The following is a 14,998-nucleotide window of genomic DNA, read 5'->3' as shown; positions in this document are numbered from 1 at the left end:
TATTCTGCCTGCCACTGGAATAAATTTTTAAGGCTCTGTCCCGAGATTCTGCACTGACTCTGCTTCAAACTGAACTTTTGATCTCAGTGGCAAATGATCGTCATCCATAATACATGTGTTTGACACTTTGGAAACTCACTTTTATTGATGCATCACCATCCATTGAATTTAGCTCTTGGCTTTGCCTTGAGAACACTCTGCCCAGTACTAAACATTGCAGAGACTGTAAATATGTGACACATGGCAATCTGAATCTAAGGTTTACTTTGAGGTTTGAACAAGACAGCAAATGCAGATAGAATTTGTTCCCTTTTTTTTTCTAGAATTCTTCTCTAGGCAATTGGCAAGAAGAATGAACAGATCACACTGCCAGTAATACAGAGAATCACAGAGGACAAAATGAGAACAGAGGGAGCTTCCCACTGTGATGCCAGAGGCCAGAAGCCAGAAGCTCTGTAGGCCAGGGGAAGTGTTCATGTTTCCTCTTCTAAGCCCAGTCAGATCAATCTGGTTTGGGATAAACCTGAGAAGTATGAGAAGCATTCAGTTTAAAAGAAGCTTCAGATCTGCTGTAATCAATTGACTGTTGAAAGTGAAGAATGGTAAAACAGGTAAAAAAAATACCATAACAGAATCACAGAATTAAAAAAAGACAGAGTGGGTCACGTTGGGAGGGAGTACAGGGGGTCATTTCGTCCAACCTCTCTGCTCAAGTAGGGTCATCCTAGAGCACATGTCTCAGGATTGAGGCCAGGCAGTTCTTAAATATCTCCAGTGAGGGAGACTCAACAACCTCTCTGGGCAATCTGTTCCAATGCTCAGTGTCTCTCATAGTGAAGAAGTTGTTCCTCATATTCTGGTAGAACTTCCTGTGCATCAGTTTCTGCCTGTTGCCTCTTGTTCTATTGTTCAGCCCCACCAAGAAGAGCCTGGCTCTACCCACTTGGCACCCTCCCTCTGGATACTGATAGACATTGATGAGGTCCCTTCTCAGTCATCTCTTCTCAAGGCTGAACTGGCCCAGCTCCCTCAGCCTTTCCTCATAAGAGTGATGTTCTAGTACCTTCATCATCTCTGTATCCCTCCACTGGACCCACTTCAGGAGCTCCATATCTCTCTTATACTGAGGATTCCAGAACTGGACACAGCACTCCAGATGTGCCTTGCCAGGGCTCATTAGAGGGGCAGGATCACCTCCCTCGACTTGTTGGCAATGCTTTTCATAATCCATACACCATTGGCCTTCTTGGCCACAAAGACTCACTGCTGGCTCTTGGACAGTTTGCTGTCCACCAGGACTCCCAGGTCCTTTTCCACAGAGCTGCTTTCCAGCAGCTCAGCCCCCAGCCTGTGCTGGTGCAGGGGTTATTCCTCTCCAGGTGCAGGACCCTGCATATGCCTTTGTTAAAGTTCAGTCAGTCTTTCTCTGCCCATCTCTCCAACCTGCCAAGGCCCTTCTGAAGGGCTGCACAGCCTCTGGGGTATTGGCCCCTCCTCCCAGCTTTGTGTTGTCAGTGAACCTGCTGAGGAGGCTTCTGCCCCTTCACCTGAGTCATTGATGAACAAGGCAAACAGCACTGGGCCAGTGCTGGACCTTGAGGCACACCACAAGTGACAGGTCTCCAACTTGACCATGTGCCTCTGGGTATGACCCTCTGGGATCTGCCATTCAGCCAGTCCTGAATCCATGTCACTGTCTGCTCATCCAGCCTGCACTTCTTGACTTTGCCTATGTGGATGTTGTGAGAGACAGGGTTAAAGCCTCACTAAAGTCAAGACAGACAAAATCCACTGGTCTTCCCTCATGCATCCAGGTAGTGGACATGGACTACAGCCCATGGACTTGTAGATGTCACGTTTGCCTAGGTATTCTCTAATCCACTCCTCTACACAATTTTAAAAATTACAGAAACAACCCAAAATTATGAAAGTAAACTCTCATATGTAAGGAGAAAATTGCCAGCAAGTCACACTGTACAAGTTCTCCTTAACTGGAGAACTTGCTTCCTTGTTTGGAAGCCTTTTCATTAGCCTTCAAGGGATACAACAAAAGCCTGCTAAGAAATTTTAAGTCAGGAGCATAGAGTCTTAGACGAAACAGGTTGAGACTGATTTTGCTGTCATGAGTTTTTGGCTGAAAGTTGTTTTGTTTTTTTTCATTATAGCATATTAAGTTTATTGGATTATGTTCCTGAGTGAGCAAACTTTATTTTTGCTTCAATGGATTACTTATTTCCTTTTGTCAGTTAAGGGTAAGGGCAGGTGTTCTTCTATGAAAGTGAGGGACTGATTGTACCAGCTGTGGTCAAAGTCCTGGAAGGTGATACACCACCTTCCTCCACAAGCTCTGCCAGGGAGATTCAGTTATTTCCTCTAAGATCTCTATTATCCTATTCCTTCCAGTGGATCCTATTCCTTTGCTGTGGACAAATAGGTAGGAGAATATCAAAACAATTTTTAAAAAGGGCACAAATGGTGCTAACTAACTAAATCCTAAGTTAGTTCACCAAGTGGCATTAAACAGTGTAACTCCACTACCTTTCTGAGCCTGCTGTTGGTTACTTCAAATAAATGTATCATAGGTATCAAAGAACATTTTTCTGCTCAAAGCAGGAGCAGAGAAAGTAAGAAGTCATCAAAAATTAATTAATTGGAAAGAAAACACAGGCTTACATTCCCTGTCCTACTAATTTTTGTATATTTTTCAACATCGAAGAGATTAGATTTGCATTTTGTAAAAATGTTTGCTTTGCAATGCATGAAGTACTGCTTCTCATGTGTTACAGACCTTCTAAGAGAACAGTCTTTGTATTTGTTTGGCTATTTGAAGCCTACAGCCTTTGGAATTTAAAATCATTAAGTTACTACTATTGATCTTACAAGTAACTCAATCCTATCTGTCAAAAATTTAAAATACAGTCAAATTTTGACCTGATCCAGAGAATCACTTAAGTGTGAGCTCACTTTGGGAACAGTGATAGTGCCACAAAAATAACCTGCTGAGCAACATGTTTTAGCAGAGCTTCCAAACAAGGCTCATGTTAACCATGCACGTAAGCACAATTTGAGCCCAGGTCTTCAGAATCAAAATGACTCTTAAATCAATCTTACAGAAAATTGTCTGCTTGGCTGAAAATCAGTTGGTATACTACAATTGATGGATATACAAGAAACTACATTCCAAAAATTTTGTCTTGATAATTGAAAACATTGAAATGAGCATTTAAGATCATAAATTAATATGGGTTTTTATAGTACAGCTCACTCAAATGAGCATTTGCTATGTCATAAATGGCAAATCTCATTTTAGAAATGTTTGTCCCCCTTCAGCTTTGTATAAAGCCCTATCCAAGCCCTGTCATACCTCTTCGCCAAGGAATATCTAAGTCTGTACAGACTGGGAACACAAAAATCTCATATCAGCATCCTGGCTGGAATCACCTGTTTCATATACACATAAATCCTCTATCTAAATAGCATCAACCAACAAGCTTGTAGCAACTTTAACCTTAAGCACACAGTGGACTGATCTGTAGCAAAAAATACTAAGACAGGAAACTGTAACTAGTAGAGTTCAAGATCATACAGCAATAGTTCTCCTTTGAAATTGCAATATTAGGCATCCAAGAGATTGACTAAAACAAAACATGGAGGTGTACTGACTTGGAATTTAGACACAGATGATGATGGTTTCTGTAAGGGCCCGCTCCAGTGATGAGGAAAAAAACAACCAACCCACCAATCAAACTAACAAAAATCAATAAAGAAATACACACATTGACTTCAACAGGCTTTGTACCAGATGCCAGTGCACATTTCTTCGCATTCAGACATTAATCTGTCTTTTAAAATACAGATTAAGAAAGAAAATAGCATTTTCTTCCATAATTTTATTGTGCGAGGAATTATGTATAAATAATTAAAATCAGTATTTAAATAGAAGCTGCCCATTTGCTTGCTGCTAGTGATAAAACCTGACCTTTATGACCTTTCATTCAGTGTTCCCCATGAGCATTAAGCCTGAGTTACAGAGTCACAGTGAAAAACCAGGCACTGATAACACCATTGTATGGAGAAGCAGAGAAGTCAAATTAGAGCATCTCTAAACGCAATCAGCTTTCAGCACCTTTGCAGCCCAGGCCACAAATAACTTGTTTAACTTCACACAGCAAATTACTGAAACAACTGAGAAGAGACAATCCCAAAATAGACAGGATACAGTGTTCACTGGCGTCACCAGAGGTAAAGGACAGAGGGTTCAAAACACTGCTAAGCAGATGCTGTACTGTGTATACGACAGTCCCAAAGTTTCTCATAATTCATAAAGCTGAAGCTGAATTAGCAGTGATTAGGTGTTACAGAAACTTTCTTTAGTATAAAGGGAAACAAATCTCAGGGCAATCCCAAGCACAAATACAGGCTGGGTACAGAATGGATTGAGAGCGACCCTAGGAGGGAGGACTTGAGAATGTTGGTTAACAAGAAGCTAAATATGGCCCAGCCATGTGCACTCACAGCCCAGAAAGCCAAATGTGTCCTGGGCTGCATCCAAAGCAGCATGGGCAGCAGGGGAGGGAGGGGATTCTAACCCTCTGAACTGGTGAGACCTCACCTGGAACACTGCATCCGGCTCTGGGGCCCCCAGAGAAGACATGGACTTGTTGGAGTGGGTCCAAAGAAGGGACACAAAGATGATCAGAGAGGTGGAGCATCTGTCCTAAGAAGACAGGCTGAGAGAGTTGGGGATGTCCAGCCTGTAGATGAGGAGGTTTTGGGGAGACCTTATAGCAGCCTTCCAGTGCCTAAAGGGGACTTACAGGAGAGCTGGAGAGGTACTTTTAACAAGGACCAGGGGGAATGATGTTAAACAGCAAGAGGGAAGGTTTGAACTGGATATTAGGCAGAAATTCTTGACTGTGAGGGTGGTTAGGCACTGGAACAGGTTGCCCAGAGAAGCTGTGGATGCCCCATTCCCAGAGGTGTTCAAGGCCACATTGGATGGGGCTCTGAACAACTCGATCAAGTGGAAAATACCCCTGTCCATGGTAGAGGTCTTGGAATTAAATGATCATTGAGGTCCCTTCCAACCCGAGCCATTCTATGAAATAACTCCATAACAGAGATCAAGGCATACCAGAAAGTGTTTCATAATCTCACATATTCCAGGCAATCTCCATTCTCTGTGGTTTTTCAGATTTCTTCCACATTAACCAAAACACAGTACTTACTCTGCCCACTGTGCTTAATTTTTCTTTCTTTAAATAATCTTGAAGATGGGATTTTTTTTAGATTCATTTGAATTACACAATTACTGTAAGTGCTGCTGATATCACATATGAACTACATTTTGAGACAAGTGTCTGATTTTTAATCATTAATGAATATGGAGCTGTTTGTGACTCATGGTCCTTCACAAAGTGAAAAAAGGGCATGTTTCTAAGATTTCATTTCTTAGCAGTAACTGTTCTGCCTGTTCAAGGTAAGAAAGTGAAACTTGGAGAGCTGAAGCCAAGGGTGGGAATCTGAGAGCAATTTAGTTTCCACTGTCCCTTCTGTGAAATGGAGACTGGCACTTCCAAATATAATATCAAGAGATTGTGAAAATAAGCATATTAGAGACAATTAAATCTGTAGGAAATCAGTGCATTACCCACTATTATAGAGATAATAAAGGGATGTGAAGCCTTTTGAAAGGACCAATATATTTGTGAAGATACTTGACCTGTAATTTGTGTAAGTGAAATTATTTTCTAAGTAAAACAACTCATAGCCTGTACCTCTCAGCAGGCCATATGAACAGAGAAATAAACACCTCCAGGATTCCCATCAACCCACATGGGTAGAGCTAATGCTAAAATATTCCTGTGAATTCAAGTTGAAAATGTTTCTTTTCAAACAATTCTGGTTAGTTGAATATCTATATTTGGTTGGGGGTAAGGGGGAGATGAGGGAAAGGTCTCAGTGACCAGCTCAGATAATATACTTATGAAGCTATGTCTGGAATTCCTACGTTGGTACCTATGACACTATCAAATTCATTGGAAAGAGTTTATCGCAAAGTTAAATGTCAGCAGCTGCAAGCCTTTAAATGGAACATACTTCAGCTCCTGGGCAATGGCAGCGATCTGTTCCACCCTGTCCTGGTGAGCAGCCAAATCGCTCTCAAAAGCTTCATGTTTCCTTAACATGGCACGAACTTCTGTCAGAGAGGCAGACTCATAATCCTTCTGAAGCAAGGTCTGCTCTTTGCCTGAAAGAGGAAATGAAAATATTACTCGTTTTTTAGCAATTTATTTGTTAGGAAAATTGTAAATTTAATCAACTTTTTAGTTGAGGTATGGTGAAAATCATGTGTATGAAATTAAATCCCACCCCGACTGAAATCAGCAGCAAATTGTCAGCACATGTTAATTCGAAATGTATATTTTTAAAGCTCCCACAGTAATGTCCTGGTTTTTGCATAGGCTGCTTATACAGTTCTAAAATAGTGGGTATTACATTGCTGGAGAAACTGGCATAAAAATAGTATATTAGCAAAAAACTGTATCTCTAAACCACTGATAATTTTTTGTAGAATAAACTTAAAAAAACAGAAATCACACTGCTATGCTCAGTTTCACTCTTACTAATGATCTGTTTTTATTTTTTATGTTGTATCTTCATTATTCATTTCAGTACTTAAAAAAATCATAAACCTGAGATGAGTGACTGCCTTTTGTATCAAACACTGAATTCTAAGAGGAAAATGCCAATTTATCTACAAAAGGCTAGAGAAACAAAGATTAAGTAGAAACTGAAGTGCTACTGCTGAGTAGCTCCTATGTTTGACAACTGAATCCACACAGACAGGCCCTGCAGCTGCACTCACCACATGGCATTTGCAGTTCTGTGAATCCTAGAGCCAGAAGCAACTATTGTTCCATTTGCTGTGTACCAGCTTATGTGAAGTTTTCCCTACACAACAGCTATAACTTGTCACCGTGACTAGTTTATGCTCCGAAAATCGGCTCTCAGGGCTGGTAAACACTGTAGTTTCCCTTCTAGTGTCTGCTTGGCAACCATTTATAGCCTTGCATGCTTCCAGCAACTCTGTTAGAGGATGGACTCTGATTCACTTTCACAATGTCAAAAGAATCTAGCTGGCAAAAGCCAGAAGCACGGCAGAAACAGGAAGACAGTCATCAGGGTGATAGAGCAGACCTATGCTTAATAGTCCCCAACAAAACTGAATGCCACTGTAAGGTCCTACAGGTGTTAGAACTACAGGTAAGGTTAGGTTACCATTAAAAGCCAGAACTATAAATGGCATGTAATCCAGGGTTTGGAGCAAAAATCCAGACACGAGTCCAGTATCATGTAGTTTATCTGGTCATCATGATGACCAAATAATAATAAACTCAGAATACTTCTGTTAATAATTGCACACTCAGCCTGTGGTATGACTGCATTCCTGGTTGGATTGCTGGTGTACAATTATGTAGGAATACATTAGCAGTAATGGCCCCTATTCAAATGCAGAATATTCCCATTAAGTTTGACTCACTACCTGAAGCATGATTTTTACAGTTACATCTCATTAGCCACATGCCAACAAGTAAGGATCGTGACTACAGTCAACAAAACCTGACATTTTATCTGTTATTATTTTAGATTGTCTGAAATTGTCCAAACTACTAATGAGTGAGTTCGTGGCTGGCAAACACTCAGCACTGACAGTTCAACTTTGAACATTAAAATATTAAAAATGTTAAAAGCCATCTCTTCTCACCATATGCCCACTGTTCATGAGTGGAAGCCTTCTGCCTAAATTTCTCAGCCAAGTGTTCAAGTCTTTCCAGTCGTCGTATTTCATTCAGCAGCCACTCCTCATAGCCTTTCTCAGCTTGTTCAAGTCTCTGCCAGGCGCCGGCAATATCCTGTGAGGAGCACACATGGGAGAGATGGGTGAAATTATAATACATTTATCTAAATTTACAGATTTTTTATTCATTCACAATTTGGCTTGAAAAAGAGAAGTTTTTATGTTCAGATTTTGTAAAACCACAGAATCATAGAAAATGTTGTCAGGCAGTTGTGTTTTAGTGCAGACACCTGCTCCTCATAGTGTGTTGTATTCAGGTGGGTTCATGAAAGGAGTTCCGATGGAAATGGTGTCCAAACATGGCTACAGTCCAATGTCTTCACAGCAAATTGTTTTTACCTCCCATTTTACAATGTGTGTGGGTTTTTATGATATATCCATCTGTTATCAAAATGGAAGTGCTTTGCTTTCACAAGTTGACAATAGCAAGGTAATTGGTATCTAGAGGATTTGGTGCTTATTTTACCTGGAACACAAATTCATTTCACCTTCTGTGGTACACAAAGTTTTGTGAGCTTCCTCACAAACTCAAAGACATGAGTGGGAAGCTGAAGTAACACGGGCCTTATTTTCTGCATACAGGGAGTGGACAATAACCCTTTTCAGACAGAGCAATTTTTTGTTTATGAAAACCAAAACACAATGATAGAATAAAGTACAGAAACAGGTTTACTATATTCCACAGGAAACGTTTTGACCTGCAGTCAAGTCACAGTACTTATCAGCAGATGAGAATTCTTGGTATGGACTATTCTTATCTTCATAGACATAAGAGAAAAGTAGAATAGAAAAATGTAGAAACATGTATTGAGCAATGTCTGTTTGATGACTAAAATGTCAGTGAAACCACTGAGCTTTGCTTAAATAAGCTCAATTATGCACTAGTATTGATAACACCCCCAAAGGAAGCTCTATATCATCTTGCATCTCCAGCTAATTTGCTTTTTGGAAAGCCTTCAAAGAGGCAGGAGCATGCTCATTAGAAAGTAAGATCCTGGAACAAAAGGGAATGTGTAAAAAGAGTTTGGTACAGAAAAAGTACAACAAACATTTCTGAGAGTGACTTAGAATGGCCTTTCAATCCTTCATATTGGGATTTTTGGGTGGGTCATTGATAAAGCAAACAGAATATTGATGTCTCCTTTACTTACTGAAACCATTTTCCCCTCTGATGGCATGAAAGCTGGCCGATTGCTGATTCTCAGTTTTGTTTGCAGGGTGTTGAAATTGATCTCCAGCTGACATTTCTCCTGGACTTTGGGAGGTTTGTGTTTGCGACGGTAGTCCCGGAAATCCTCTAATTTCTTCTGCATAGCCTGCATTGTTTTTTCTGGGGTCCTGTTTTCCAGCCAAGGAATTGTCCGGCGAATCCATTCTAACAGCTTTCAAACCAACATAAACAAGTCAAATAAAGGCAACGGAAAAACAACCCCAAAAAAGATTATATTGAATCTTAATTTTAAAAAATTAAATCTTACTTAAGTTGATTCCATTTTTATATTTTTGACTTCGGTTGGTACTGATGCCTTAATGGTCAGTAAGCACAAGATACTCAAAGCTGAACAATACTTTTATATTGTATTGCTTTATACAAATAGCAAATTTACCCAGATATTCCAGGTATTTCTAGAAATATCCTGATTTTCAGAAAGATTAACACACATCTAAGGTGTCTCTAATTACTCAAAATCTGAGTTACCTAGTATCATCTGCCACTTTCCAAAGTATTCATTTTGGTGTTTCTGGTAGTCATAGTTATAGCACAGACTTAGGTCAGGACCAAAACCAGCCTCAGGTCATATAAAAATCTTCACTCAGAAGGCCACTAGTGCAAATTTAGATACAGAAAGCAGTGCAGTGATCTCAGTAGGTTTTAGCAGGTTAAGCAATAAAAGAGAGCTCTCATTTGTGCACTGCACATCTGTAGTCCTGCTCAGCAGATTTGCCATTAAACAAGAAAGAACAGGAGGAGCACATTCATCTGTACATCCATCTGCTGGGCTTGCTCACAGGTGAATTGTGAATAATCTGACAGACCCTCTCCAGGTGTGCTTTGCAGTATACAGAGCCAAGGGACTTGCTTGATCTGGTAGGTTCCACATGTGGTTAAGGATGGCTCTATGAAGATTAGAGAGACAGGAATCTTGGTCTTGGGGCAGACGGATGAAAATCTCAAGACAACCTTTAGGGCACGTTAACAAGCCTGACTGACTTGCTGAAGGTCACACAGGAAGTCTGTGGCAAAGGAGTCATCTGAAACTGGTTATCTTGGGCAAATGGGCTTTGTAATCTGCCACTGTGAGATGTACCCTTCACAGTGTTTCCACTTTGCTGTCTTGAAGTGAGTGCACAAATCTTTCAGCTTTCAGTATTTCATGAACGTTGTTGTCACCACATTACAGCTTGAGCATCCTTACCTCACTTGCTAGTCTCTCATACTCTTCCATCAACCTCTCATTTTCCTGATTCACAGCAAGCACCTTACAGATCCGGTTAGCTGCAGTCTCAGCCTGTAACACACAGCAAATAAACAGGAAATATTCATAAACACGTTCTGAGAAAGGTATAGGCTTGGAGAACGAGAGAGAATGTGGCTGCTGCAAATAAAAGATCACATTCTTTTATTGTTGATGATTTATGCTCCTTAGATACTCATTTTCCCTCCTTCTGCAGCCATAGACTCCAGTGGTCTGAATGAGGCATGGATCAGCACAGAGGTCCTCTTGTTGTACAGTGAAGCCTTATTATATAGTTGTGTAATAAATATTTTCTTTTTTAAAGACAACTAAGGCCATTCTTAAAGATATCCTATTAGGTTATTTTTTTAAGTCACATCCAAAAAGTATTAGCTTTGTTAACCACACTGGAAAGACACTACATGTGATGCAGGAGTCTCAGACCTCTCTATATCTGCATATCATATGTACATATACCCTTGAGAATAACTGCAGCTCAACCACTGACGGCAAATCTTTTCATGCCTCCTGACAAATTTATATGTGAAGGCTCTGTGTAGCTCTGCCATATTTAAAATTTACTCGTTTGATACCACAGAGCAATACTTTCATACAAATATGACTCTGGAATAGATATAATCAAATAAATATCCATGTAGACTCCTGTGTTAAAGAGAATTTGAAATTCCCCTTTTGCATGAATGGCAAAACCTTCATACTCAGGAATGAGGGAGTGCAACAGTGCAGTTGTGCTATGGTAAGGCATAGGCGACCTAGCAGACAGGAAGGGAAATTCAGTCCTGAAGATGAAGGGAAAATATCAAAATACCAACTTACTTTAAAGGTTGGGGTTTTTTTGTAACATAAATTGGGTTATATCCATTTGTATGCTATAAATGTATGAAGCAGAAGAGCAGGAAATGCCACATTTATAAGTGAAAATCCCACCCATGAAAGCTCTCCTGCTGATGCTCATGCCTTTTATACTAGTACTTTCATCCACAGATAATCCTGTTGGTTCAGTGGGAACCAGGCACAAATACTGTGTTGGATGTCTTCTGTGCCTTTCTGTGTCTTTAGGCATCTTGAAAATATAGCCCTAAATTACTACTCAGCATGAATAAGTCTCAGTCTCCAGTAAGATGTTGTAGCAACAAGCAACAGCTCCACTTATATATGTATTGTATATTGTATATATATTGTATATATACAATATAATCAAATCAGTTTTTTCTGAAATAGTCCTTGAAATTACCAAATAAAGACCCAAAATTAAAAACAGAATGTCTATTTGAATTAAAGAAGTTAACTTGTTTACACAACATTTAACTAAAACACGTTTGAGAGTTGGTTAATAACAAATATTAGTGCTCAAGTAAGACTTGCAAATGTTAATTAAAACCATATAGCACTAAATTAGTTGTGGGTTTTTTAAAATAAACTAATGGAAATATGAAACAACCAATCAAAAACACAGCAACCTGAAGGGACAGTCGATTAATACCTGCTCTGCTCCAGCAAAAGCATGGTAGAAGCAGGACACATATGTCATGATAGCTCTCTCATCAGGTTTGGGAGTGTTCACAATATCTACAAGAGGGGGGAGAAATTAAAATAAAACAAGAAAAAAAGGAAGCAAAGAGTAGAAAATAGGATGAATAAATAAATTCACAAGTTCATGTCCTTCTTATTGTTTTCTTGTCCATAACTCTATATTCAAGAAACTCTACAAAGCTGTAATAAATTTATTGTTAGATTGAGGAGTGCTGCTGAGGTGCTGATTGAGGGAATAAAAAGTACACTAAAAATTCAGTATAAGCTCATACAAAAAAGATTTTTTTTTAATAAGCTTGATCCAGCAGTATTGTCATGGGGAGAGTAACCTTAATTTTACCAGGAAAGTCTGCTTAAGAACTGGCACACATATGTCTGGTGACTTAAATTCTGTGGGTTTTGACTAAGACGCAGGGAAGGCAGACTACATTTCAGTCTGGGGAGATGTTCTCTGGAAGTTGCACATGAATTAGTTACTAAACTTAGCATGATATATCAACATATTTTATAATACCAATGCCTGAAGTATGCCCAACTCCAAACCACCTTACTTTTTAGAATTTTCCTTCTTTTTTTAGGACATGATTCCAGAACTTGTCTGAGATGTCTATATATATTTCTGTGTCTGTTTTGCATAGGAGCATCATTTGATGTTGCTGTTTGTACTTACCATTAAGCATTTAACATTTTAAAAACAGTCCTGAAAGCGTAAGAGAAGGGTTTATTTTCTGAGCATGTTACGATGATTTTGACATCCGCAGCAGAAATAATATCCAGCAGAGAGAAGAAAGATGGCATTCTACTATTGTTTTCACTCTGAGCTCATTTTTATCTTACATTTTTAATGGTGCTTCAAATGAATGCACACAAATTCATTTAAAGGGAATATCATCCTCTCCCATTCAGTAACTTGGTGTCAAAAATCTACTGGATATTATTAGTAAATATGCAGAAAGATGAGAGAGGAAGGATTGTTTCTATGGAACAAATGGATAGACCACTACTGGCTCTACCAAAACAGCAGCTCACAGAGAAAAGAGGCAACAGGAAATGAGCTCAGCTCTAAGATGCTGTTCTAGTGAGGAAAAGATCCAAAAAGAAAAAAATTGCTGAAAAAAACAAGACAGAAGGTGAAGGATGAGATCTGATCCATCTACAATCTCACCTTCTGAGCACCAGCAAATGCATGGTAGTAACAGGAAACATAAGTCATAATGGCTCTTTCATCAGGTCTGGCAGTGTTTACTACATCTGTGTGAAGAAAAGAGGGTTAACTGCTCAGAAATTCTCACAAGGTACTTTCATCTGATTATGCTAATGGTGTCACTTCAGTGCTGTAAGGATTCCAAATAAATACACAATTATTCAGGTTGCATCTGTTTACTGATATGGGTGCAAAGCCACTTAAGATTTAGGAATCAGCAAACACAGAAGATACAACTCTTCCTGAAATGGCAAAACATCTGAAGGCTGAGACTGTACAGAAGGGTATTGCTACCTTCTGGTTTGTGGAAACTTCCAAGCAGATGGCATGGCTGGCAGATCTACTGGGTTCAGCTTCACTGCCACTCCAAAGCAACTTCATCTGAATCACTGCAATTACTGCAGAGCTAAACACAGCCACTGACAGTCACAATCCAGAACTGCACTCAGTGTGTATCAGCACAGAGTCCCTGTGGCTGACAGGGTACTGGCATATACTGGAAACCTGTACAGCTCCTGCAGTCCAGAAATACATTTTGTGCTAAGAAAAGTTGGATAGTAGCAGCTCTGCAATCTCTGTGCCAGCCCATCTTTTAGTTAATATAGCATAAATCACAGGAGGATTTGGATTGGCTGGCAAATAGCTTTGTCCCTACCATGGCAGGAGAGTGAAAATATAAAGTGAGTGCAATCAAGGTATACATCCATGGGTAAAAATGGACCTTTTCAATACTTAACAGAGAAAGGCAGGAAAAGGTGTTTTTACAGCAGTCATGGCTGAGTAATTAATGATTCTAGTGCAAGCTGCATGAATTCCTGGCCATGTAAGGAGTGGGAAGATCCTGACTTGAAAAGACCCTGGAATGAGGTGAAAAATTTTAATGTTAACAGTGAGATTTCTAGGTTCAGGATCAATATATTTACTGATTTTGCATCTACTTTATGCAGCTGTGAACAAAATTTTGAAAAGTTTCCATGGAGAGCACAGTGGAAATAAAGATGGTAAAAAGTGACCGTGAATAGTTAAAGGATATTAGAAAGAATATAATTTCATTACCTCCTCCCCTACCAAGGGGAGAACAGTAAGATAAGGAAGAGAATGTGCAGAAAATTTGGGGAGGAAATAGAAGGTTTCTTACATTGACTATGAAGAGGAAAAAATGTAGAAAGGCAAGGGGACAGCAATTCTCTGTTTATGCCTTGCACAGTATTTCCCAGCAAAATAATTAAGTGGTGCTTGAAAGGGGAATTGCAGTTCAAAAGATGAAAACAATTTGTTTTAAAGCATGAAAGTGAAACTACTCTTCAATGAAGAGGTTACAACCTCGATTTTCCAAATTCTCCTGTCTAATTTTACAAATGAAGACTTGAAGAGGAGCAGGTGTAGTCAGTTTGAGTGCTCTGGATGATTCCCATGTTATCACTGCGCTACTGACAAGCCACCAGAGCTGTCTCTCCTTTCTTGGGGGAGAATGCTTTGAACTAATGTAGGCAAATTCCAGTAGTTCAGCAGCACTTTTTGCCCAGAGTATGAAAGTTTGGTTATTTTGAAGAAATTCGGGAAGCTCTCAAGATAATTGGAGACACGTGAATTATTTGTTAAAATTATCACTTCAAAAAGTTACAACTAAAATAAACCAAAAAATGCTTCCCTCAACCTAGCTGTCTTTCAGAGGAGGCATGTGTTTGTATATTTTGAAAGTTTTGAAATTACTTCTACTATTTCTATTTTTGGCCCCTCTCTTAAATGTTAAAAAACTGAATATGCTTTAAGTTGCTAACAGTTATACATCTCTTTATTAACTTTTGATCCTGCATTTTACCTCAACACAGTGGGGCCATGTGCTGAGGTTAGTGTCCAAAGCACTATAATAAATGCAAACATTAATAAACAATAAATAATAAAGCAAAAAGTGAGTGAAAT

At 39.4% G+C, this 14,998-nt stretch overlaps 1 protein-coding gene across 3 annotated transcripts in view; it reads right to left on the bottom strand.

Moving 5' to 3' along the window:
* The window catches only part of ACTN2 (actinin alpha 2), a 66,563-nt gene that overhangs the window by 15,425 nt on the left and 36,140 nt on the right, over nt 1-14,998 (bottom strand). For all 3 annotated transcript variants that reach the window (XM_014874646.2, XM_088161533.1, XM_014874637.2), the window contains exons 8-12: nt 13,037-13,122; nt 10,279-10,371; nt 9,013-9,243; nt 7,769-7,916; nt 6,100-6,250 (exon numbers count right to left, since the gene is read on the bottom strand). In XM_014874646.2, coding sequence (XP_014730132.1) covers nt 6,100-6,250; nt 7,769-7,916; nt 9,013-9,243; nt 10,279-10,371; nt 13,037-13,122 — 709 coding nt within the window. The remainder of the gene's footprint in view (nt 1-6,099; nt 6,251-7,768; nt 7,917-9,012; nt 9,244-10,278; nt 10,372-13,036; nt 13,123-14,998) is intronic.

This window comes from Sturnus vulgaris, chromosome 3, assembly GCF_052056855.1.
Source record: "Sturnus vulgaris isolate bStuVul1 chromosome 3, bStuVul1.hap1, whole genome shotgun sequence".
NCBI classification, from domain to species: Eukaryota; Metazoa; Chordata; class Aves; order Passeriformes; family Sturnidae; genus Sturnus; species Sturnus vulgaris.
Note: the sequence above shows the minus strand (reverse complement) of the source record. Positions and strands in the feature narration are given on the sequence as shown.